The sequence below is a fragment of the Bison bison genome, unplaced genomic scaffold, assembly GCF_000754665.1.
Source record: "Bison bison bison isolate TAMUID 2011002044 unplaced genomic scaffold, Bison_UMD1.0 scf7180017864530, whole genome shotgun sequence".
Lineage (NCBI taxonomy): Eukaryota > Metazoa > Chordata > Mammalia > Artiodactyla > Bovidae > Bison > Bison bison.
In genome coordinates this window covers 7,186,488-7,211,815 of record NW_011495080.1, presented here as the reverse complement: position 1 = coordinate 7,211,815, position 25,328 = coordinate 7,186,488, and the positions used below count along the sequence as shown (strand labels likewise).

The following is a 25,328-nucleotide window of genomic DNA, read 5'->3' as shown; positions in this document are numbered from 1 at the left end:
ACATTTCTTTAGCACTCCCAACCGTGACCCTTGGTTGAATCCACTCCCCTTGAGAAAATACAGAAAGAATGTGGGTGGGGGACAGTAGAATGGGGGAGGCTTGTGCAATCTGGGGCACCTTGGGCGGATTGAAAGGCTCCAGAGTCCTTAAGAAGTGGTGGAGATCATGAGTGTCTTCCACTTATTCTTCTGTGACTTGGTAGAAAGGACACCAGACTCGGAACCTAGTAAATGTAAGAAAGTCTTATTAATAATGCTATTAAGCCTTATGTTTTTAGATTCCAAGGAAAACTGATAATTTATTAAGACTAACACATTTCTCCTATACCGTGTACCTCATATATTTTTGCCTTTTTAGTGGAGTCAGAAAAATTAAGTGTTAGATTCAAAACAGAAGCCACAAACTTTCCATCATGATCTACTCTCACCAGAGAAGGGCTTGTTAAGTGTGTGAAGTGTGTGATCTTGGAGTTGACTTGGGGTTTCTTTGACAGTCTTTATTTTTATTCTAGAGCTAACACAATTTCAGGTTCATAATCTGGCCTCTTCTGTCAGTGTAAGTTCTATCCAGCCCTGTGGGACTTCCCTATTTACTCAAAAAACAATCCTTAAAACCAAGTGTTAAGCAATACAGAACGCTTATCACAGACTTTTCCAGCCTGAGGAGCAGATTTCTGACTTTGTAGGTCAAGAGGCTTGGCCTTTATCACTCAAAAGGAATGCAAGAGGCATCAAAGACCCACCTGATGTACTGTCAAGAGTTGCAAGGGTGCTTAGGAATCATATTAACATTTTTGAGGACATGAGTCTGCCTCAGACTCCTTATAAATACAGCTTGACTCAACCACTCTATGACTGGCATCCTTGGAACATGAAGTGGATACTGTTCTTTGGGGCCCTTATTGGGTCTGGCATCTGTGACCGAGAAACATTTTCTGGGTAAGTTCCTTTTGGACTTATTACTTAGTTCAGAGATACAGGCACCAAATAGATTTGGACATGAATGGCTGATTGTACCTCAGGTGGTATGGTGCTGAGAGGGAAGACCTGGATTCCTGTCCCAGCTCTGCTCTTGTATCTTGGACCAATTACTTCTTTCTCAGGCTCAGTTTTAGCTGTCGTGTCAAAACTAGGTGGTCTTTGGTCCCTCCCCAGCCCCATAATTCCCGCCAGTTCTTTCTTCCAGGTTCTTATTCCTAAGGTCAGTTTTAGGCATCTCCTACTTTCTTACTCCTGTGTGAACTACTAGGACTTACCAGTTGTTTCTGATTTCTGCTATGTTTTGTTGTTGTTTATTCGCTGAGTTGTGTCTAACTTTTACAACCCTATGAACTGTAGCTCACCAGGCTCCTCTGTCTGTGGGATTTCCCAGGCAAGAGTACTGGAGTGGGTTGCTATTTCCTTCTCCAGGGATCTTTCTGACCTAGGGATTGAACACGAGGCTCCTACATTGGCAGGTGGATTCTTTACCGCTGAACCACCAGGGAAGCCCAGTTTATGCCATACTTAGAGGAAAACCTGGGTCACAGGCTTCTTGGCTTCACCTTCCTGTTAACGGTTAAGTTTGGCAGACCCTTCTTGGTAGCATCTAGCATGTGGAGATTTGATGGGTCTTGCTTAGCCTTAGCTGTGAAAGGCAACAGTACACCTGTTCATTCTGTATGTGCGCGTGCACAGGCACATGTGCTCCACGTGGAATGCCTTTTGGTTTACAAAGGAGAGGACATTGGGAGGTAGGAGAGATGAAAGGATGCTGTGGTACCCTACTGGAAGATTGAATTCTAATAACTCATTACTGCATAATGCTTTGCCATTTGCAAAGAGCTGTCACGTACATTATCTTTTGGATCACACAATTCTGCCAGGCAGGGGTGTTATTTTCCTCAATTTAAACATGAAAAAAATTCAGCCTTAGGAAGATTAAGAAACCTGCCCAAGGCTACTCAGCTGGTAAGCAGGGGAGTTGGAACTCTGAATGCAAAACCCAAGTGCAGTCCATGGGGTCACAAAAAGTCGGACATGACTGAGCAACTGAACAACAATCTCCAGAAAGAATCCTATATCTAACTGATTTGTCTATATCTGTTAGTTAACTCTCCATTATACTATCTGGCTAAAGGGACTTTGAGATTGTTTATTGAAGTAATTACTAATGTGTGATTGAGTAATTTTTATGGTGATGACTTCCGTTCACACCTGGTCTCTACTGCCAAATAGCTCAGAGCGCTTAGGCATAACAGGTGGTAAGGGAAGGAGATTTCTCCACAGGCAGCTCAGCAGTAAGTGTGTAATAACTACATTTGCTGCTATGTGGGCTGACGCATAAAGCTCTCAGGCTCCTGCTGCATCTATTCACGTGGCTGAAAAAAAAACTTTTATTTCTCAAGATACAGATTTCTCATATAATGCAGTGGACACCTGGGTTGATACTGCTTGGCTGGGCTCTGGAGTGCTTACCATAGGAGCTTACACAGAAAGTGCTGTGTGCCTGAGCAAATTGCAGACAGTTTTAATCAATAGTGTCATCAGTTCAGTTCAGTTCAGTCGCTCAGTCGTGTCTGACTCTTTGCGACCCCATGAACCCCAGCACGCCAGTCCTCCCTGTCCATCACCAACTCCCAGAGTTCACTCAAACTCACGTCCATCGAGTCAGTGATGCCATCTAGCCATCTCATCCTCTGTCATCCCCTTTTCCTCCTGCCCCTAATCCCTTCCAGCATCAGAGTCTTTTCCAGTGAGTCAACTCTTCACATGAGGTGGCCAAAGTACTGGAGTTTCAGCTTTAGCATCATTCCTTCCAAAGAAATCCCAGGGCTGATCTCCTTTAGAATGGACTGGTTGGATCTCCTTGCAGTCCAAGGGACTCTCAAGAGTCTTCTCCAACACCACAGTTCAAAAGCATCAATTCTTCGTTACTCAGCTTTCTTCACAGTCCAACTCTCACACCATTACATGAGCACTGGAAAAACCATAGCCTTAACTAGACAGACCTTTGTTGACAAAGTAATGTCTCTGTTTTTGAATATGCTATCTAGATTGGTCGTAACTTTCCTTCCAAGGAGTAAGTGTCTTTTCATTTCATGGCTGCAGTCACCATCTGCAGTGATTTTGGAGCCCCCCAAAATAAAGTCTGACACCGTTTCCACTGTTTTCCCATCTATTTCCCATGAAGTGATGGGACCAGATGCCATGATCTTTGTTTTCTGAATGTTGAGCTTTAAGCCACCTTTTCCCTCTCCTCTTTCACTTTCATCAAGAGGCTTTTGAGTTCCTCTTCACTTTCTGCCATAAGGGTGGTATTATCCGCATATCTGAGGTTATCGATTTTCTCCCAGCAATCTTGATTCCAGATTGTGCTTCTTCCAGCCCAGTGTTTCTCATGATGTACTACTCTGCATATAAGTTAAACAAGCAGGGTGACAGTATACAGCCTTAACGTACTCCTTTTCCTGTTTGGAACCAGTCTGTTGTTCCATGTCCAGTTCTAACTGTCGCCTCCTGACCTGCATATAGGTTTCTCAAATCTTTCTCGCCTTATAGTAGGGAAACCAGCAAAGGTGGAGGAATTCTTCCTGAGGTCCATAAACATAGCCTAGACACCCAACTTGGTGAACATCTAGAGCCAGGGGAAGTTGATTTCTGAGCATTCGAGTGGTTGGATAGCCGGGAAGCAGGTTGGGTTGTAGGGGCAACAGTGCCAATGGAGATGGAGGCGATGGTTTCATCCCCCCACCAGCCCCAGTCTCTGCTCCTTCCACCTAACTCACCCACCTCCCCAGTCTCTCTCATTCTGCTGGTGTCTTCTCTCCTGGGCTCCACTCATCTTAAGGATAGGATGGTGGCCAGGATGCCTAAAGGTGTACAGCAGGCAGAGAACAGGAAATAGTTGCAGAACTTGTAGCATTGGCAGTAACTGGTAGGCATTTAAGAGTTCCATGAAATCATCTCAGATGTGGTGGCTTCTAAGACTGGCTGGGGATGCAAGTAAGAAAGGCGCAAAGAACGTGCTGCTTGGCCACCCACATGGTGAAAGGGGGAGGGATAGAACCTCAGAACCAAGGTGACTACTGACTGTCCAGCACATGGGATGAGTGTGAAAATGCTGAGAGTGGATCACTGACCATTGTGTTGGCAGCAGCTGCCAGTCCGGGTATTGGAGAGCACCAGAGTTAAGAAGAGCTGTAGGAACACTTACCTGTGTGGAGTAGGAAGGGTAAACATGGCAACCTGCAAACCCCAGCATGTCCCCTTCCCCAGGCCAATTTTCCATCTTCAGAAAGAGCTTAAATCTTTGAAAAGATTTCCAGATGGTGGAGATAGGTTATGTTCCACCACCCACACTCGCAGGGTGCATTTTCCAAATAGAGACAAAGCTAGTGAGGGCAAGAGAAAGGCTGCCCTTCACCTGGCACCCACTTACGTTTTTTCTGCTTCTAGGTATGGATGAACTTACGTTCATGAGAATAATGTTAGATCCTCCCTGCCTCCTGCCAGTTTTTAGTGCCATCTGAAGATTTTCCTTAACGTTGTCTTTTCTGGTTGAGGAAAACCTTATGGGTGATGAAGGTTGGTCCTAAAGCCTGGGTGAGAGATTGGCTAGGCAGATAAAGAAAAGGGCTGGATATCCAGGCAGAGGAAACAACATGTGCAAAGGCATAGGAGGGCAAAACGTATGGTGAATTTGGGATTTGAGTGAAGCTGGAGCCAAGAATGTGTAGGAGGGAGAGACGGAGGAGAGACATGTGGGGAAAGACTCTATTCTGTACCAGCTTTTCCGCCCTGCCTGTCTGCATGTTACAGATGTGTCTTTATCCTTTGGAGCTAGGCTAATTAGGATGTAATGAAATGAGCTGTGAGTTTAATCATCATCAGGGCCAATTAGATTCCCTGTACTCCCTTGTGGACTGTGCCCAGGAGTATGAAAGTTCTGCTGTGAAGTTACCACTTTGGGAGAATTAAAGCACATGTTGTGGATGAATGTGTAACATGGTTTTAATATTCTTAAGAGCCCATTATTCTTATGTTCCTCTTTTTTTCTCTTCGTATTCCTTCTCCTTCCTTGTTCTCTTTGTGATACTCCAGTCAATGCTGTATTTTACCAATGCCTCATTTTGCTAACAGAGATGCCAGTGCACAGGCACTTTTCAGAACACCCATTTTAAAAATTTTATTTATTTTTGATCGGAGGATAACTGGTTTACAATATTGTATTGGTTTCTGCCATACATCAACATGAATCAGCCATAGATATAATATGTCCCCCTCCCTCTGAACCTCCCTCCCATTCCACCCCGCCTCCTCCCCATCCCACCCCTCTAGGTTATCACACAGTCCCGGTTGAACTCCCTGTGTCAAACAACAAATTCCCACTGGCTGTCTGTTTTCCGTTTGGTAATGTATGTTTCCATGCTGCCCTCTCCATTCATCCTACCCTCCCCTTCTCCCACTGTGTCCACAAGTCTGTTCTATATCTGTGTCTCCATGGCTGCCCTGCAAATAGGCAGAACACCCATTTTTAAGATGCCCCTTTTTCTGGAGTATTGAGGACAGGTTGTGACAGAGCATGAGTTCTACAGATAGGTCCTGGTACTCAGCTAGGAGGAAGGGTTTCCCTTTTGTCTTAAACCTGTTACTTTTGCAAGGCTGCTTGCCTGTATCAGGGAAATGGTGGTTTGATTCCCCATCTTCCCAGGGCTGCAGTCCAATATGTAGCAAGTCTGTCAGGTTCGGGCTGATACCTGCCAGCCAGTGGCTTCTCCACTGTGGGCTCAGAGACTCCCATGGGATGCATTTGGCTGCCCACCTCCCAGGACCCTGTGGAGACCAGATGAGCAGGGGGAAAGTGAGGCTTCAGCAATGGCATTCCCTTCAAATCTGCTGCCTGCAACGGAAGCAACTCTGCAGCGGACCTTACCTCCCTAGAGGCTAGACCAGACCCCTTGGAGACCCCCCAGAAGCTCCCAGAACAAAGTTAAGCTCTGAGAGTTCATCCGGATTAGACCGGTTTTCTGATGAGGAGATGCTGATCTGCCACGTGAGGCTGCACGTTTAGCTCCCTGTGACAGAACCATTTTCTCTGTCAACAGGTCCTTCAGCCCACAGCCGTCTCCAGCAGCTCTTCCCGCATTCATTTGTGTCAAAGGGATGACGCATGTGACAGTGTTGAGTGCCGATTCATTCGGGCCGTCACCTAGCAACGGCCTAATGGCTCCCCTGGCTCTCTGAGCCGGCTGAGAGCACAAAGGCAGCTTTTCAGGCTTGGCCTTCTCCCACCCACACACAGGACTTCGGGGGCCTCTACCCCTGCTGCTGCCGCGGGAGCTAAATGATGTATAGGAAACAAGTGCAGGACGAACAACAAAGGGGGGCTTGGGACTGGCCAGCTTCCTTCTGGGCCCTGTCAGAGCCCCATTGGGGGGATGAATCCCAAATTCAGCCCCAGCACCATGCATTTGTGTAGGATTCCGGAGCTGGAAGGGCCTGGAGAGCACCCAGCCTCTCCCCTCTTTGGTAAGAGGAAAAATAACTAACCCTCCCAGGATGGAAGGTCTGTTCTCTTTCCTTGCTCTTTCCAGCGTGGACATTCAGCCAGTTTCAGTCCTAGACCTTGACAGTGAAGAAGTGCCTCTTTATGTCTTGAGTTAGCTTTGCGTGTAGCTCAGGAACATTCCTTTCTGCAAAATATATATGTTTTTCATTATAAAGTAATATGACCACATTACAGAAAACAGATACGAGGGGAAAAAAGTAAGTCATCCATAATCCCATGACCCGAACATAAGCACTGTCAGCATTTGCTATATTTCCGTTGTCTGTTTTTCTTCCAATGCATCTGCTTTTTCCATACTTACAGTCATGGCATACATACAATTTTGTGTCCTGCTCTTTCACTTAATATTTCCCTGAAAGTTATATACCATAAGCACTTTTTCATATTTGCCATGTAGCCTTATTTTTAGTGGCTATATATTATAACCAAAGACTAGACCATTTCCTTTCATTATGTCTGGGATAGTAGGCCTGGGGTTTATTTGCCAGCTGAAAGCTTTACCATTATCTTTTGCTTTTTTTCCCCCCACTTTGTCCAGGCACCAAGTTTTCAGAATTAACATCAGAAATGAAGATGAGATCAGCAAACTCAATCGGCTAGTGAATTCAGACAACCTTAAGGTACCTAGTTCTCTTTCTCTTGAGTATCAATTAACCGTGGTGGGAGAAGACTCTTGCAGCACTGGCATTGTTATTCCTGAAGAGTTTCTGTGTATAATCCTATATTAATCAACATGTCTTTATACAATGGAGAGAGTTGGTGGGGAAGTGCTCTCCAGGGAGATGGGGTCCTTAGCAGAGGGCTTCATCTTTCTGCCATTGACTTGTCACTCCTTGAGCTTTGCCATGTGTTGCCTGCTGGGCAGGCCTGACCAGATAAAACTGAAATGGCAGAAGTTTGCCCTTGTGCAGAACTCAGCTTCTCAGGGACCACCCAGGCTTTTGGCAGTTGTTCTAGAAGAATGAGTTCTTTGTGCTTTTTACCTGAACTATCCTTTAACCTGGTTTTACTTCTTTTCTCCTCAGCTCGACTTGTGGAAATCTCCCTCTACCCTCGGTCATCCTGCAGATGTCCTGGTCCCTTCTTTCAGTCTGCAGGAAGTCAAATCCTTCCTGGAGGACCATGGCTTAGAGTACTCAGTGGCTATTGAAGACCTGCAGGTGGGTAGGCCAAGGTCCCTCCACTGGTCTTGCATAGGACCAAGTAGCCAGAGTGGACTTGGAACATTTTCAAGTTCTGGCCTCATTCTTCTCCATTGAACAGATAAAGACATTGAGGTATATGGAAGTAAAGTGCAGTGACTTGTTAGAGGAACATGTTGTGCTAGAAAGGGCTTACATGGCAAACCAGTCAGATCTGGATCCAGATCCTGATTTTGCTAACTACTAGCTGTGTAATTTCAGACAAACTGTTACCCTCTTGAGACTCTGTTCCTTCATCAGTAAAATGGTAATAGTTATATCTACTTCATACGATTAATTGAGATTAAGTGCTTAAATGTACATAAAATATCTAACAGTGCATGGTATGTCATAGCTATCTCACAAGTATTAAGTCTCTTTTTTTTTATTTGAAGTCAAGAGGGAAGAATAGAATGTGTGCTGGTGGGGAGGTGCTGAAGGCCAGTCATAAAAAATATCCTTTGAGAATTATTTGCTGGTCCAGTGGCTTCACACTTACATTGCAAGGGGGAGAAGTTCAATCCCTGATCAGGGAACTAAGATCCCTCATGCCATGTGGCATGGGCAAAAATAAATAATAAGCGTGGTTGGTGAAAGGGAGAATGTTACCCAGCAGCCCCTAGCAGAGTCAGCCTCACTGCCCAAGTCAGACACCAGCCTCACGAGCTGTATTTGAACAGCAGGACAGTGTCTGGCTCACGTTCTCTCCTTCACCGAGGTGGGTTGTGGGCTAATTGGTGATTTGGCCTGGGAGTTTCCTGATGGTGTGAGCAGCTGTGAGCTTATTAATCATCCTCACATGTCACAGACATCTGCCAGGAGCCTTCAAAGTAGGAGTGGTTGTAAGAATTTCTTTGTTTCTGAATGGTTTCCCAAGCTGGGTATTTCAGAGGCACTGGATACCAGATGCAGGCTGACGTCTAGAGAATTCATAGTATAGAATAACCAAATGGCACATATGTTGCTTCCAGGGAGAAAGTGAGTTTTGAATGAGGTGTTGTACGTTGGGCTCCAAGAAGTAAGATTTTATAGATACGGGGAAGAAATCTGACCCCCTTTTATACCTTGACGTTTGTGCTGCTTGATATGTGTGCTGAGGGTGCTGCCATCTTGGCCAGCCCATATCCCAAGGAAGAGTGGAAACAACATGAACCTCTGCCCCCAGAGAATCACTTTGTAATGTTGCCATGTCTGTTTCAGAACGTTTTAGATAGTGAACACCAACAGCTACAACGCAATGTACGTCAAGAACTGAGCAATAATTGCTTTAACTATGGGGCCTATCACACCCTGGAAGATGTAAGTATTTCAAAGCAGGTGAAGATCAGATCATTGGCCTTTTGGGTTTTGTAACACCTCTCCTTACTTCCAGGAGGTGTTAGTCCCTAGTACAGTACGCCTACAATGAGGGGTTAAAATGTGTACACTTCAGTTTCTTTCTGATTCTTGGGTTGTTTATCTCCTAAGAGCAGAGTGAAATGCAAACTGAACATTTACTCCCACATGCATCCTTCTTTTCTTAAGCAACCCCTCAAAGAAAACCATGAAGTAATTGCAACCATTTTCAGTCCTCGTAATTCAACCTTGTTATATTCCACCAGAATCCCTGTACTTTATTCACCCAGATTAAAGTGTTACTTATCCCAGGCAAATAGACAAGTGATTATTTCCAAGGTTAACCAAATATTTCCACTCATTTATCATGACTACTTATAATGTGTATTTGTTCCATAATACATGTTGGTGCTGTGTTTAGTTAGAAATCACTTATATAAATGACTTTCAAGGTAAGCCAACCCTTCAAATAAGAAATTTGGAGCAGAATAATTTAATGTAATATTGGAATTTGAAGAACCAAGAAGGACTGGAATGGAACTGAATCACGTAGCCTATGGTTTTCTTAGGCCCCTAATGTTTTTTTCCTTAGTCTGGAAATTCTCTACTAACTCAGGAACAAACCCCAAATCTAAACTGGTATTTTGTTTCCTATGGCTGAATATATATCCAAAGATAGAGTTCCTGGCATGCTTTTCATGAGGCATATACTTTGAATTATTTTTCTTTCAGATGAGGTTTTTTCCCCAAGCTTTTTTTCCACTTCTTTCCCAGGATTGTCAGTAGCTTTGTTTATTGTGTACACTTGGCCACACTGCCCCTTGATCCCTCTTGTGACCACTGACATACATCTGCAAAACAGCTGGATAAAGTCAGGAGTTCAGTCCAGGGCCATGGACGAAAATGGAGCTGAGGCCCACACAGGGATCCAGCCCGTGACGATAGCCTCATTAACAGGGGGCACTCCCGAGCTGAGCTAACAGGTTGCAAATGTCACCCAAGATTCTGGAAACACCATCCCCTCACCTGACTGCTGCAGGATCCTCACGTTCCTATCCACTCAATTTTGTTCTCTGACTTTAGGTATCATTGTCATCTGGCTTGCAGCAGAAGGCTACTCGTATTCAGTTCTTTGTAAAAACAGCTTTTACAAGCACATATCCCACAATCACTTGAACCTTCTTAGGTCTCTAAAGGGAATTTCCTGTTTGTTTCTGCCAGGGTTTCTAATTTAAGACCCTGTGTGCGTATTGTTGTGGTGGCAGTTACTTTTGTTATTGTTGTGGGTAAGCTTTCCCCTTGTGTTGGCACTGTGAATTTGCAACCCCATGTCTGGACACAGCTTGTTGTTTTAACTTTTCCTGAGTAACTCTCCTCTCATAACTTCAGGCAGGCATCTGGCTTTTGCTCCACTTTCTAGGGTCGGTGGGTAGAGTTTCCAGGCCCTTTTCATGGCCATAATTACCACTTTCCAGCTCTCAAGTTGGAACTTGCTCCTTGCTCCAGGCAGGGTCCTTTGCCCTCTACTCCTCTTCCTGGTTGCTGTAAACCCTCAGAACCTAAGACGGATATCTAGCCCTGGGGCTTCACCTTTTGTCCTGTACTCTGTTAGCTTGCTCTCTCTTCATTTCTGGCACAATTTTTCCTTTTTTTTTTTTGGCTTTTAAATTTGTCTGGGACTCATTTTCATAGTATTTTATCTGGCTTGCCTATATATTTGAGAGCGAGTTTCTTGCTCAGTCTGCCATAATGACTGCAAGTCTGATAAACCCTTTAAGCTTGATTTTATTCTGTATTGATTGCACACTTTCCTTCTCTGTAAAGCTCCTTCTTTCAAATTTAAGGTCTAAATATAAATTCATTTATTTCTTTATTTCAGCCCTCAAAAAGTTTGAACAACTAAGGTGGATGAATTCCATTTAAAGCAAACCCTTTTTTTTTTATCCCTGAAGGCAAATAAAAGCATTCATAACCTTGTTTTGTTACAGCTCTTCAATTGAGAGATCAAAGTCTTTAGAAGAATCACTTCCAAAGTGGAGTGCTTGTACAGTGGGGTGTAAGCAAGATAGTCCACTGGAATGGAGGAATAAACTGTTGCAATTTCTATTTATATTTCTACATATATTTGAATTTATTATTAATGTAACAACTTTTGTTTCTATTTTTTGTTTTATAATGTACATAATATACTTGTGTGGTATTATACATATTTATAGTACATGCTGAATTTTCTTCCTAACTGATGGGAAAAGTGATGAAAAAAAAGGAGGGGAGTTCTTTCAAGAATCTTGGCTAAATGGGGCCCTAGGTGGTTATCTAGACTCACTTCAGTTCAGTTGCTAACTCCTGTCTCTTTGTGACCCCATGGACTGTAGCATGCCAGGCTTCCCTGTCCTTCACCAACTTCCGGAGCTTGCTCAAATTCATGTCCATTGAGTTCTTGATGCCATCCAACCATCTGGTCCTCTGTTGTCCCCTTCTCCTCCTGCCTTCAATCTTTCCCAGCATCAGGGTCTTTTCAAATGAGTCAGTTCTTCTCATCATGTGGCCAAAGTATTAGGGCTTCAGCTTTAGCATCAGTCCTTCCGATGGATATTCAGGACTGATTTCCTTTAGGATTGACTGGTTTGATCTCCTTGAAGTCCAAGGGACTCTCAAGAGTCTTCTGCAATACCATAGTTCAAAAGCATTAATTCTTTGGCACTCAGCTTTCTTTGTGGTCCAACTCAATCCATACATGACTACTGGAAAAACCATAGCTTTGACAAGATGGACCTTTGTTGGCAAAGTAATGTCTCTGGGTTTTAATATGCTGTCTAGGTCGGTCATCGGAGAAGGCAATGGCACCCTACTCCAGTACTCTTGCCCGGAAAATCCCATGGATGGAGGAGCCTGGTGGGCTGCAGTCCATGGGGACGCAAAGAGTCAGACACGACTGAGCGACTTCACTTTCACTTTTCACTTTCTTGCATTGGAGAAGGAAATGGCAACCCACTCCAGTATTCTTGCCTGGAGAATCCCAGGGACGGGGGAGCCTGGTGGGCTGCCGTCTATGGGGTCGCACAGAGTCGGACACGACTGAAGTGACTTAGCAGCAGCAGCAGCAAGTCGGTCATAGCTTTTCTTCCAAGGAGCAAACATCTTTTAGTTTCATGGCTGCAGTCACCTTCTGCAGTGATTTTGGAGCCCAAGAAGATAAAGTCTGTTGCTGTTTTCATTGTTTCCCTATCTGTTTGCCATGAAGTGTTGGGACTGGGTGTCTTGATCTTAGTTATTTTGAATGTTGAGTTTTAAGCCAGCTTTTTCAGTCTCCTTCACTTTCATTAAGAGGCTCTTCAGTTCCTCTTTGCTTTCTGCCATAAGGGTGGTGTAATCTGCATATTTGAGGTGATTGATATTTCTCCCAGCAATCTTGATTCCAGCTTGTGCTTCATCCAGCCCAGCGTTTCTCATGATGTACTCTGCATATAACTTAATAAGCAGGGTGACAATATACGGCCTAGACTAGTATAGTGCAAAGGGCCACACTTTTGAAGCAGTATTTGTATACGTGTTTCTACTCTCATTTAACGGACTATAATTTTGTGGACAAATGTGTTTTTCTCTAGAAAATCATAGACATGGATTCTTAGGCAGTTGCTTAATATTAAGCATTTCATATTGTCAACCCCAAGGTTAGGGGACTATAAAAAAATCATTAAGATCAACAAAATAAAGTTCACAGATACCCATCTAGAGCTGAACAAATTTTTTAAATGCCCCTGTGTTTACTTTTTCACACTTCAGATTCACAAAGAGATGGACAGCATTGTCAAATCTTATCCTCACTTGGTAAGCGCAGTGAAGATTGGGCATTCATTTGAGAACCGGTTGATGTATGTCCTGAAGGTGAGGCTCCATGCACCTTGAAGAGCCCGACTGGACTCAGGCTCCTGGTTCCTTGTGTCTAGGACTCAGCCCTCACACTTTTGAAAGAGGCAGATTGTAAGGACCTCCTTGACTTCAGGGAGGAGGGTGAGGTGGGGACACCTCTGCTCGGGTTAGAAGTTGTTCTGACACAGGGTCCCCTGCTTCTGCTTGTTGCGAATGGAGTTAGAAGGAGCACATCCCTTTCCAAGTTTTGGCTGAAAGGCAGGATCAGGAAGAGGTGAGTGGACTTCCCTGGTGGTCCAGTGGTTAAGAATCCACCTGCCAATGCAGGGGACCTGGGTTCAATCCCTGGTCCAAGAAGATTCCACAAGCTAAGGGGCAACTAAGCCCGTGCACCACAACTACCGAGCCGACGCTCTAGAGCCTGTGTGCCACAGCTACTGAGCCTGCAACTGCTGAAGCCCGTGAGCCCTAGAGCCTTGCTCTGCAGCAAGAGAAGTCACCACAGCTAGAGAAAGCCCATGCACAGCAATGAAGACCCAGGGCAGCCAAGAAAACTAATAAAACTTAAAAATGAAAGAAGTGGGAGGTGGTTAGTGTTTCAGAAAGCTTTCAGATTGGCCACAGTCTTTTCCCTCCATTCCCATCTTCTGTAAATATGAAGACAAATTGGGATGGGTCTAAAAATTCCATTCTGCTTTTTAGGGGTACTTATTGGAAAAGCAATCTAGGACGGTAATTTTGAGGTTGGTGTAATTTTAAGCCCAGTCTATGATCCTTGGCTACATCAAGCCTAATTTCCAGATATTTCTAACAGATTTTAGGTCTATATTGGCAAAAGAGGCAAAGAATTTATGGCAGTGACATAAATTACATAAATAATCCAGCCAAATGAATAAAAAGGAATTTGGAGATATAAACCATGGAACAAGTGATGGTGCCTAGAATTTGTCAAACCCTTAGATCCATACAGGTCCTGAGGGATCCAGGCTTACAGCAATGGTGAAATTACCAGTGGGAGAAGCCCTGCCTTTGAGCTGGTTGCTGTCAAATAATCTACATAAATTTATATTATTTGCCAACTGATGGAGACCTTTGCTTCATTAGCACCAAGCTCTGACCCAAGGGGACCCAACACTAAAAGGGAGCAGTCAGAATTCATTTCATGCAGTAAGCAATAGTGAACCCCCCTTCCTCATTTTAAAACTGATTTTATTTATGGCATCAGCTAGAACAGGCTGGTTCATGCACTTTTGTGTACCTCTCTGTTGAGATACCATTTGAGGTCATTCAAGAGACATAAAGTGAAAGTGAAGTCACTCAGTCATGTCCGATTCTTTGTGACCCCATGAACTGTAGCCTACCAGGTTCCTCCATCCATGGGATTTTCCAGGCAAGAATGCTGGAGTGGATTGCCATTTCCTTCTCCAGGAGATCTTCCTGACCCAGGGATTGAACCCAGGTCTCCTGCATTGTAGGCAGACGCTTTACCATCTGAGCCACCAGGAAGTCCATTTAAGAGACATAATATTATCTCTAATCACACTGAAATTATAATTCACAATAGCAGTTGTTTCCCCTTCCCATTTGCTTCCAACCTTGGAGTGGTTCAAGCTGCCTGGAGCTGTGGTGCTGCAATTCGGCCCTGCCAGTCAATTAAGCTCCTCGACCTGGAGAAGCCTGATAAATGGATGGTGCCCTCAGGAACATTTGGCCTCTGAATGATCTTAAATGGTTTAAATGAATAGGGGCGAACTGGGAAGAGGAGAGGAGAGGTGAGTAGACACACAGCCAGACAGAAGGGTAATTTTCTGTCCTCTTTTTCCTTCCAGTTCAGCACTGGAAAAGGCAGGCAGCGCCCGGCCATTTGGCTGAATGCAGGCATCCATGCCCGGGAGTGGATCTCATCGGCCACAGCAATCTGGACTGCGAGAAAGGTCATGTCGCCTAGTATTAGCCCAGCATTCTGCAGGGCCAGGGGTGCCGTGTACTGTACTATGCAGCTGTACCTGGGAGGGGGTGGGATGTGGTAGGTTAGGAGGGTACTCTCACAGGAACGATAGGCTGGGGGAGTCTTTTCAAATTGGAGAAACAAAAGATCAGAGCCCCACAGTCAGCCTCATAGTTTAGCTAAATGGCAATGTCCGCTCATAGCAGTGAGCATACTAATGAGCTGTAGAGGTGGCCCTGAAACACTGACACATAGTCAGTCCTGCTCAGCAGCAAGGCTCAGATAATTTTTACCTTCAGTCCCTTTCAGGCTCTCCTGGCCCTCAGGGACCTCATGCTATCTCCATGCTCTGTCCCTCTGGAAAGTCTAGTTGAAGCCAGTTCCAGGGAGGAGGGGTGGTGCGAGTGGAGGATCCATCTTCCCCAACCCTAGCATAGGGGCTCATATTCCTAATAACTATTATGATGTGTGGTTCTCCCTTCCCCTGCTCCTACCCCCTGGAAGGAAGAATAAACCAGGCAGCCCAGGACTCATTGAAGTTGATGTCATCAGGTAGCCATGTTCCCTCAGATTTTGAAGTGCTCCGTGGGCTTTGCAGAGAGCTGCACCTACAAGGGTGGCAGGGAGACTGCCAGAGGGTAGATGCTGTTCTAGGAGCTGGGCATCTGGGGAAGATACTCTGACTTAGATCTAGCAACCCAGCCTGCAAAGACATAGCTGACAAGCATGTTGTCTTTGCTTAGATTGCATGTGATTATGGGAGAGATCTAGTCATCACCTCCATCTTGGAGAAAATGGATATATTCTTGTTGCCGGTGGCCAATCCTGATGGATATGTGTACACTCATACTCACGTGAGTAATACTGACAGATGGGCTGGGCTTGGAGTTAAGACCTGTTTGTTGATTTCCTTGCTTTGTGACTGCATAGACCTTTATCTATGACCTTAGATAAAAATTCCATAAAATGTGCACTTTAGGAGCTTCCTTGGGGGGTCTCATTTTCCAGTCATTCTCTGGGCTGAGGGTTACCAGGATATGTTTTTTTTCTTATAAAGAATCGTCTAATGAACTTCCTGTTATGGATCTTGAGCAATTATCAACACTTTACCTATCTTCTTTTCATTTCTTTCCCTCCTACATATTTTTTTTTTCTGATGTATTTTAAAGCAAATCCCAGACATCAGGTTACTTCATTCAAAACTTCTTTAGTCTTCATCTCTGCTGCTGCTGCTGCTAAGTCACTTCAGTCGTGTCCGACTCTGTGTGACCCCATAGATGGAAGCCCATCAGGCTCCCCCGTCCCTGGGATTCTCCAGGCAAGAACACTGGAGTGGGTTGCCATCTTCATCTCTAGTTGATGATAATTAAAACACCACCACTATCAACAGTAAAAAAATTGGATGGAAGTTTTTCAATATCATCTAATATCCCTAATTATCTTTAAAATGTCTTTTGAGTCAATTCGTTGAAATTAGGATCCAGATAAGGTCTGTACCTGTATTTGGTTGTTACAACTATGCAGGCTTTTAAATTATACAACGTCTTCCCCATCCCTACCCTACCCCCACATGTCTTTTAGAATGTCATTCATTTGTTGGAGAAACCCAAGTAAATTGTCATGTAAAATGTGTCACATTCTGAATTTGCCTGATGACTTCTTTGTTCTGTGCCATTTAATTTATTCCCTCATCCCCTGTGTTTCCTGTTCACTTGCGGTCAGATCTAGATGCTCGATTGGAGTCAGGTCAGTTTTTTAGGCAAGGGTTCAATAGTTGCTGTGCACTTGCTATCACGTCAGTTATCATTGAGGCCGATAATGTCCATTTGTTCCACTTTGACTGAAGCCCTAAATTATTCAGTGGATTCAGGTGACATCAGGTCATTTTGGGGAAGTCCTTTTCTCCCGATCAGGAGGCTAATTCTCCCTTCTGGGGAAGGAGAGGAGACTCTGCAGTTAGAGAAGGCTGAAACCCTGATGATCCTTCAAATCTCTGAAGTTGCCTCCAGGACTCAGGCAGCTCGCCCCATCCATGGTGCCATCTCTATCATAGGCCCCCCAAAGAAAAGCTTTACCTCTTCTGTGACCTGACCCATCTCTGAATGCTGTTTCTTCCTTGATGAATTTTTCAGAACCGATTATGGAGGAAGACACGGTCTGTAAATCCTAGAAGCACCTGCATTGGTGCTGATCCAAATAGAAATTGGGATTCTCATTTTGGAGGTAGGTGGGGGAGACAGTTGTTAAATCCTGATACCTCTGGGTAGCCTTGTCCTTAGGTCTCTGAGCTGGCAGTGAGGGAACTGGTTTGTAGGCTATCTCCATTGCTGGTTCACTGAGAAACTGGGCAAATCCCTTATTCTGTGTATCACTCTATATTATTGTTCAGTATAATTTTGAAAGGGAATGACTGAGCAGTTTCTGTCCTCCTGAGAGAACACTATTATCTTTAAAACTATTCTGTCTTATACAAATCCATGAGCTGACCTTCTACCTGGCCATCCTGGTTCCTGGGCAAGTTACTGAATGGTGGAAGGGCTCTTGGTGGTAACAGAAGAGAGCAATTAGCACTATTACCCCAACAGGCAGGATGACATTGTGAAGATTAAACTATAGCAGTTTACCCTTAGATGTATTAATATGAACCTCTGCCCTTTGATGTTACAGAACGAAAATGAGAATTAGGAGATGTGGATTCTGAGTTCCAGCTATTTAAAAATCACCCCCACAGTAGTGCCAACTATATGCTATATAGCTTCCCATATATTATCTTATTTATTCTTCTGACCTAGAGAGTGAGTTTTCTTATTGGAAACGGGACAATGGAAGCTCAGCGACAATCTCAAGAGCATACGGTTGATAAGATTTAGGATCTAAACTCACTTTTCAATTCCAAATTCTGGTGGTTCTCTTTCACTGTTCCACAGCTGTACTGATGTTTTGCTTTTGATGTGATGTTTTAATGTAATGGTTTTAATTTTCTTACTTGTGTAGAAATACCACACAAACCATTGGGGGAAAAATAATGTGACTGTGGGAAAGGAGCTGATAAAAATGTGGCAATTGAGGGCATCAAAGCTAAGTCACAACAGGGATGCTTTCACATACATGTCAGATACCTTAGGGGGCTATATTGTGAGGTAATATAGAAGGCAATAATTTTAAATATCTGTCAAATAATCAAGAGATTTTAGCCACAACAATGGATTATTTTTGGCAGCACTTGGCCATTAAGATCTGAACCAAGAGAATTAGTTGGAGAATAAATGGAGTCATTTTCATTATTAATTAGTATTCATATTAATTATCAAGAATACATATTAATTACTCTTTGTAAAATATGACATTAATTGTTGGTGATACAGTACAAGGTCAACTCTATCCATTAAAGGAGTTATCAATTTTCCTGCTCAACACTGGCAGATTCAGCACCCCACTTCCACACCCTCCCCACAATATATACACATTGAGGACTAGATTCTCAGGGCAGCCAGCAGCGGCCTGTGCATGCTTTCTGCCTCTCCTCTGGGTGGAGAATCCTGCATTTCTGTTTCCTTAGCCCATGGGTTAACGTTTCTGCTTGGGTCACTCCCCACAGGAGTGGGAACCAGTAACGACCCTTGCTCTGATACGTATCATGGACTCCATGCCCATTCAGAAGTGGAGGTGAAATCGGTGGCAGATTTCATTACAAATCATGGGGACTTCAAATGCCTCATCGACCTGCACAGCTACTCGCAGCTGGTGATGTATCCATATGGCTACACAACTAGCAGAGTACCGGATGCTGATGAACTGGTAAGTGGTATATGTGTTTCCTCTGGGTGCTGCTACAGTGGTGGTTCTAGAGCTTTGTAGAGAAAGTCCAGAAGCTGGGCTTGTTTCCAGAAGGGCCCAGTGTTCTCTCTCTCTTCTCTGCAATGTGCCATCAGGCCTACTGGGAACAGGAAGAAGATGATCCTCCTTATTTCTGTGTTTGCTGTGAGTTCCAAGATCCACACTGGATGCTGTTTTTCCTTCTCACTTGTCTTTCTGACCAAAACGTATTGCAGATCCACTGCTTGTCAAGAACTGTGGGCAGCATTGTGGTGTCCAAGGGGGAGGTGCTCCTCACTCGGGGTGTGGTAGAATTTAAGTAGGGTGCAGGCCACAGCCCAGGGGTGCTCTATACCGCATGCAGTGATTCACCCCAGGATGTGAGCAGACACTTAGGGTGAACTCATTGGAGTGGGCCTGACACCTGCAGAGTGACTGCAGGCCTCTCTTTCTCTGCTGGTTTGCTTGAGTGTGCCCCTCTGCCAGGGGTCACAGGGCTTATGACTAGGTGTGGTCTAGACTTTGGTCTCAAGCAGGTCCTCTGTGTAGGGCACATCCATATATGGTGGCCCTTTCTCCACCTCCACTCTGAGAACACCCAAACTCTTAAAAGGTTTTCGCTTGAACATACTTGCCCTTCCCTTGTCTTCATGAACATGACATTCCCTTCCCTCAGGTTAGGTGAACATGGTGATGCCTTTACTAGATTTCTAATGGGCTGGTGAACAGCCCTCCAGATCTGCAAAGAGCTGCAATACAGCACCCCAACTTGAGTTTACAATACACCTGTTTTCAGAGCACTTATCTGGCCTTCTTCCACCTCTCTCCTTACCCTGGCCCCAAACTGGAAATAAAGAACTGAGGATGTGATAGAAGGAGTTGGAGGAATCATTCCATTTCTCTCACTTTATAGTTAGGCCTTGGCTCTGGTCAGATGGGAAAGAAGGAGACCAGAAGGGAACTTTGGGTGGTGGGGAGGGGTTGGGGGGTGGGGGTTCGGGAATCTTCCAATCCACTGCAGTACAGAACAGCTGAGGAATGTCTGGCTTCAGAGTCCATTCTTTCTCACTTTAATGATCTCCCGCTCCTAGGATATGGTGGCACGGAATGCATCCAAAGCTATGGCTTCCTTGTCGGGCACTCAGTACCGAGTGGGTTCTGTCGGCTCCATTGTCTGTAAGTACTCCCTGAGTTTACTGGTTACTAGGGAACACTTGGAGAGGATACTTGAAGCTGGAGAAGAGCCACAAGACAGCCTTTTTTTATGTGGTAACCTGTTTTTGTTGCTAGTGATAGGCTGAATTTATGTCAAGTCCGTGTGGTGGTAGTTGTTGCAGGCAACCATCTTCATCGAACTGGGGTGGTGGTACCAGGGCGTGGAGGGGACCCCCTCACCATCCTGTCTGAAATGAACATGTGCATAGCAGGCTTGGTTTAGGAGGTCCTCTGGACAGTCATTAGCATTGAGCTGAAAAAACAAAAAAACTCTATGAAGACTGCAGACCTGACGAGGGTCTTGAGACCCATGACCTACAACTCAACCTCAGTTTCAGGAAATACTTTTGTTTTGGTTTCTCGCTGAAGTGTTTCATCTGAGCATTTCACTCTATTCCTGCTGAGATCCTTCTAGTTCCGTTATTCTGTGATCTGATCTTTAAATTTTTAGATCAGATTGAAGGATATGATTATTTTCCAAGGCCCTAGCTATAAATGGGAAATAGAAACACAAAACATGGGGAGCTAAGCTCCTTTCAAACAAGTGCCCTTCTTTTCCCCCTCTGGTGCCTCCTCTGTAAATAGTTTTCCAACAGTTGGTCTGCCCTCAAAGCCCCTGAAAACTTGCCGATACTGCTTTCCTTTTCCATACTGTAACTCACTCTCCCATCCTACTTACTTTGCCCTCAACCGCTGTTCTCCTCAGTCTTCCTCTTCTGCGAAGATTCTCCATCCCACCTCCTAGGTCCTCATCTACACTCTGACCTCAGCACTCTTGTCTGTGTTTCACATGCCACCAAGCTGCATAAAGCACTTAGCAGGATGTTGATGTTTGTGTTGCTAATTGCATCAACAAGCTAGTAATTACTCATGGTTTATCATTACTAGTGTTGTTGAATGGGAGCACCTCTGAGAACAAACACATCAGGAGAGGTTCACCACCTTCTATTTAATTAGTCAGAAGTGAGCCCTATGCCAAAGAGAGCTAAAGGAAGTTGGCAGGAGCCTTCTGAGGAGGTCCTCTCCAAAGATCTCTGCAGGTCACCAGAGTCCTGGATTTTGGGTCTAAATGCCAGTTTAAAAAATAGAGCACTGGGACGACCCAGAGGGATGGTATGGGGAGGGAGGAGGGAGGAGGGTTCAGGATGGGGAACACATGTATACCTGTGGCGGATTCATTTTGATATTTGGCAAAACTAATACAATTATGTAAAGTTTAAAAATAAAATTAGAAAAAAAAAAAAAGAATAGCCTTTTCCTCCCGTATCAAAAAACATTCTTCTTCCCAGCATAAGCTGTCCCCAAAGTAAGAGATACTCATCAGATTGCTCCAACAGAGTAGGACAAAGGCTCTCCTGAGTGTTATCAAGAGACATAATATTTTCTACCTCTTTCAAGAGCCCATCTTCTGTATTTTTTACAGGCTTTGCCTGCCCTCCTTTCTTCCCCAAAATGAAATCAATTTTTGTATAAAAATACTCTCACTCTCTGGGTTAGGGTGTGTAGGACGTAAGTACTTGACATTTGTTCCTTCAAGTGCTAACCCTTTCCTTAGATTAATCCTTTTAGATGAATTATAAAATTTGTATATATTATTCAATTATACAAATTATTTGTATTTGTATAAATATAAATAATTCTAAAATGGATTTTCACACTCTCCTGCCTTCTTTGAGCATGTAGAAGAGATTTAAGTTCCTTTCTTCATGACTGAGTGGCTTTCTGAATGTCAGTTGTTGTATCTTGAAAGCCTTCTGTGCTATATTGGACTGTTCAATCCTTTCGCTAAATAGCCCAGCTTGTTTTGCTTCTTTAATTCTTGTGTCTACTTTCTAGAATTTTCGTGTCTCCTTCCTTAGGCCACCTTCCTCTAGCAACCCTTTCCCCTCCTCTTCACAGATTCTGATCTACTAAGGGCTTAGAAACAAAGTCTTTGAGCTTGTTTGGCTCATGGGTAGATTGTGAGTTTTAAGGATGTTCATGACAGCATTGTTTAGTTATAGAAGACTGGGAAGCACCTAAATGTTTATCAGTAGAGTACTGGATGAAAATGCATTTGGTGTATTCCTACAGTGAAACGGAAAAGGAAATGGCAGTCCACTCCAGTATTCTTGCTTGGAAAATCCCATGGACAGAGGAGCCTGGCAGGCTACAATCTATGGGGTCAGAAAGAGTCGGATATGATTAAGCAACTTCACCTCATTTACAGTGAAACATTATGCAGCCCTTAAGTGAATGAGGTGGATCTGTATGTGCTAATAGGAAATAATCTTCAATTGTTAATTGAAAAATAGAGTGTGCACACCAGTGTTATTAGTATGTTCCCAGTTATGTTTAAAAAAGAGTAGGTAGGTAGACTTAGCAAGGACCCAAGTAAAGTGAAGTTCTTGAATCTGATCAGTTTGTTCAGCAGAGGTCCTCCTGCCCTCTTCCTGAATTTAAAACCTGTTCTGAAATACTTGAGCTTGCTATGTAACTTGCTGGTGCCATAGTCTGTTTATTATTCAGCATTTTTCTCCAGGTAGAGAAAATCTGTAGGAATTATACAGGAATTTCAGAGAGATTAGGAGAGCCTATTCCATAACCTCAGGGAACATGTAATTGCAGCTGAAGCAGCATCTCTGCTGCTGCTGCTAAGTCGCTTCAGTCGTGTATGACTCTGTGCGACCCCATAGATGGCAGCCCACCAGGCTCCAGGCAAGAACACTGGAGTGGGTTGCCATTTCCTTCTCCAATGCATGAAAGAGAAAAGTGAAAGTGAAGTCACTCAGTCGTGTCTGACTCCTAGTGACCCCATGGACTGCAGCCTACCAGGCTCCTCTGTCCATGGGATTTTCCAGGCAAGAGTACTGGAGTGGGGTGCCATTGCCTTCTCCGTGAAGCAGCATCTCTAGAAAATCACAAATGGTATCATAAGAAACAACATTCAGGAACAATGGAAAAATAAAGGGACCCATATTTTAACAGACATGTGTATATTATGGGCTTCCCTGGTAGCTTACTTGGTAAAGAATTTGCCTGCAATGCAGGAGACTGCCACAACACAAGAGACACAGGTTCAATCCCTGGGTCAGGAAGGTCCCTTGGAGAAGGAAATGGCAGCCCACTCCAGTATTCTTGTCTGAGAAATCCCATGGACAGAGGAGCCTGGTGGGCTACAGTCCATGGGGCCACAAGAATTGCACACAACTGAGCAACTAAACCACCACCACCATATGTTTTATATATAAAACATTCTAACTGAACCCCAAGTAGGTTGAAGAAAGCATGGGCTTTGTCATCAGATGGATTTGAATTCCAGCCCTGCCATTTTCCATCTATGTTTTCTTAGACAAAGTATTCTATTCTGAGCCTGGATTTTTTTCTTATCTGAAAAACAAGGACAGTAATACCCATCTCACTGGTTTATTAAAGATTAAATGTAAACTTACCAGTATGATGACTGGCTCATGGTAGATGTTCAACAAATGATAGCTGCTGTTGACATTGTTATTTTATTATTCAGTATCATCTACACTACACCTTTATCCAGTTTCTGCTAGAGTTTGACTGGAAGAAGCAGGGCCTTTTGCCTCCTTGGCCTTTTGACAAAGGGAAGTCCCAAGTGCTTCCTTCCCTCTGTGTTGTTAGTTACCTCTTGAGATGCAAAAAGTTATCCTAAAATTTAGCAGCTTAAAACAATAAACATGAATTTTCTTATACAGTTTCTGTGTGTCAGGAACTCAAGAGCTGCCTAGCTGGGTGGCTCTGGCTCAGGCACTCTCGGGAGGTTGCAGTCAGGATGTCTTCCAGGGTTACAGTCGTCTAGAGGCTTAATGGGGCTGAGGGATCTGCTTCTCAGACTCACTCTGGTGCCTGCCAAGTGATTGCTAATTGTTGGCAGTGAGTTCTTCACCCCATAGACCTCTTTATAAAGGTCTGCTTGAGTGTTCTTACAACATAACAGCTGGCTCTATCAGAGCCAGTAACCCAAGAGAGAGCAAGGGCAGAAGCCATGATATTTATGACCTAGCTTTGAAGGGTGCACACTTTCATTTCTGCAGTCAAACAGATCATGTTGGCCCTGCCCAGTATAGGAGGGCATTACACAAGGATGTGAATACTAGGAGATAGGATCATTGTGGCTGTGATGGAGGCTGCCTCCCACACTCTGCAGAGATTGGCTTCCAGTGACCTGAAGGAGTCCAAACAGTGAATTGGTGACAAAATGGAAATGCGGATTTAAAATCTCCTGGATTGAGACTGGTGAAGACCTTCCTGGTGCAGGACGGCCTGAGACACAGGGATCAGGTCAACATTTGTGTGTTGTAGGTTGATGACTTTCAGAAAGAACTGTAGATCACTGAGGAACCACAGGTTGGCAGCGCTCCGAGCCCCATCCGTCTAACCCTGAAAGGAACTAGGCTTCAAAGTGTTTTCTCTTTTTGACTTAACAGATACAGCTAGTGGGAACACTATTGACTGGGCATATGATAATGGCATCAAGTATGCGTTCTGTTTTGAGTTGAGAGATACTGGTTTCTATGCCTTCGCTCTGCCAGCCGACCAGATCATCCCCACTGCACAGGAGACCTGGCTGGGGCTCAAGACCATCATGGAGCATGTGCGGAACAACATCTAGAAGAGAGCCTTGCTCTGTCTACATTTTGTATTCCCTTGTCCACACACACACAGAGGCCATTATTAAAGAGAGCTTGTTCCTTCACACATGAGTCGGAGTCTTCTGGCTTTGTAGAGAACACAGGTCAGCCCCCGGCCAGCCCCCTTCCTTGTAGTTTGTGCATTCTGGCCGTGCGCTGAGAGAAGCACTTCTGCCAGCCTGCTGTGTTTTGGTTCTGCTGTTTCAATGAGCCCTCTGTATGCCTTTCCTTCCACGTAGCTGGGTGGGCAAGCCACACTTAGGATCAACCCTTACTGGGTGGCATGTCGCTACCTCATGTTTAGATCAAAAGGTATGTGAAATGGTTCTCTAGTTTCATCCGATCTAGCCACACCCATGGCCTTGCTCTGGTGGGGGCCCCAAGGGAAGTGCTGTGGGAGGTAATGCTTGTCTTTTAGACTGGTCTCACAGATGTCACAGAACTTCCTTTAACTGATCTCACTCCTTCTTGAACATATTTTTCTTTGAAAAATAAATCCCATAGGGTCATCAGTACAGGTCATCCCCTTGTTTTGTTTTTGTTCGCTCTTAGTCTGAATATAAGACTCACGTCTCATAACTGGGTCAAAAATTCCCAGATATTACAATTCTGATCACATTCTCCCCTTTGTTATTCAGTGTAACTGGGATCCAGAAGGTGATCTGTGTCCTCAGGTACTGCTCACTTAGAAAGCCTGGATTAAGTGCTGATCTAATATAATAGCAGGATAGCTAAATTATCCCCATCTGTCCTGATGGGCTCACCTCTAC

At 44.3% G+C, this 25,328-nt stretch overlaps 1 protein-coding gene across 2 annotated transcripts; it reads left to right on the top strand.

The window, feature by feature from the left end:
* Positions 1 to 532: 532 nt before the first annotated feature.
* Positions 533 to 24,586, top strand: CPA4 (carboxypeptidase A4). Of its 2 annotated transcripts, XM_010831671.1 has the most exons (11): positions 533 to 939; positions 7,089 to 7,170; positions 7,576 to 7,710; positions 8,932 to 9,030; positions 12,853 to 12,954; positions 14,769 to 14,873; positions 15,631 to 15,741; positions 17,020 to 17,110; positions 18,486 to 18,685; positions 19,795 to 19,879; positions 24,355 to 24,586. In XM_010831671.1, the coding sequence occupies exons 1-11, from the start codon at positions 803 to 805 to the stop codon at positions 24,537 to 24,539; spliced, it is 1,332 nt and encodes a 443-aa protein (XP_010829973.1). In that variant the 5' UTR covers positions 533 to 802; the 3' UTR covers positions 24,540 to 24,586. The 2 variants fall into 2 exon arrangements, with proteins under 2 accessions (XP_010829973.1, XP_010829974.1); XM_010831672.1 differs by lacking the exon at positions 8,932 to 9,030.
* The last annotated feature ends 742 nt before the right edge of the window (positions 24,587 to 25,328 follow it).

What these genes read in the sequence shown, in the direction of transcription:
- CPA4 (XM_010831671.1), top strand. Translation starts at nt 803, where the DNA reads ATGAGTCTGCCTCAGACTCCTTATAAATACAGCTTGACTCAACCACTC. An exon ending in GACCGAGAAACATTTTCTGG is followed by an intron (nt 940 to 7,088) that starts GTAAGTTCCTTT and finishes CACTTTGTCCAG; the next exon opens with GCACCAAGTTTTCAGAATTA. An exon ending in TGGCTATTGAAGACCTGCAG is followed by an intron (nt 7,711 to 8,931) that starts GTGGGTAGGCCA and finishes TGTCTGTTTCAG; the next exon opens with AACGTTTTAGATAGTGAACA.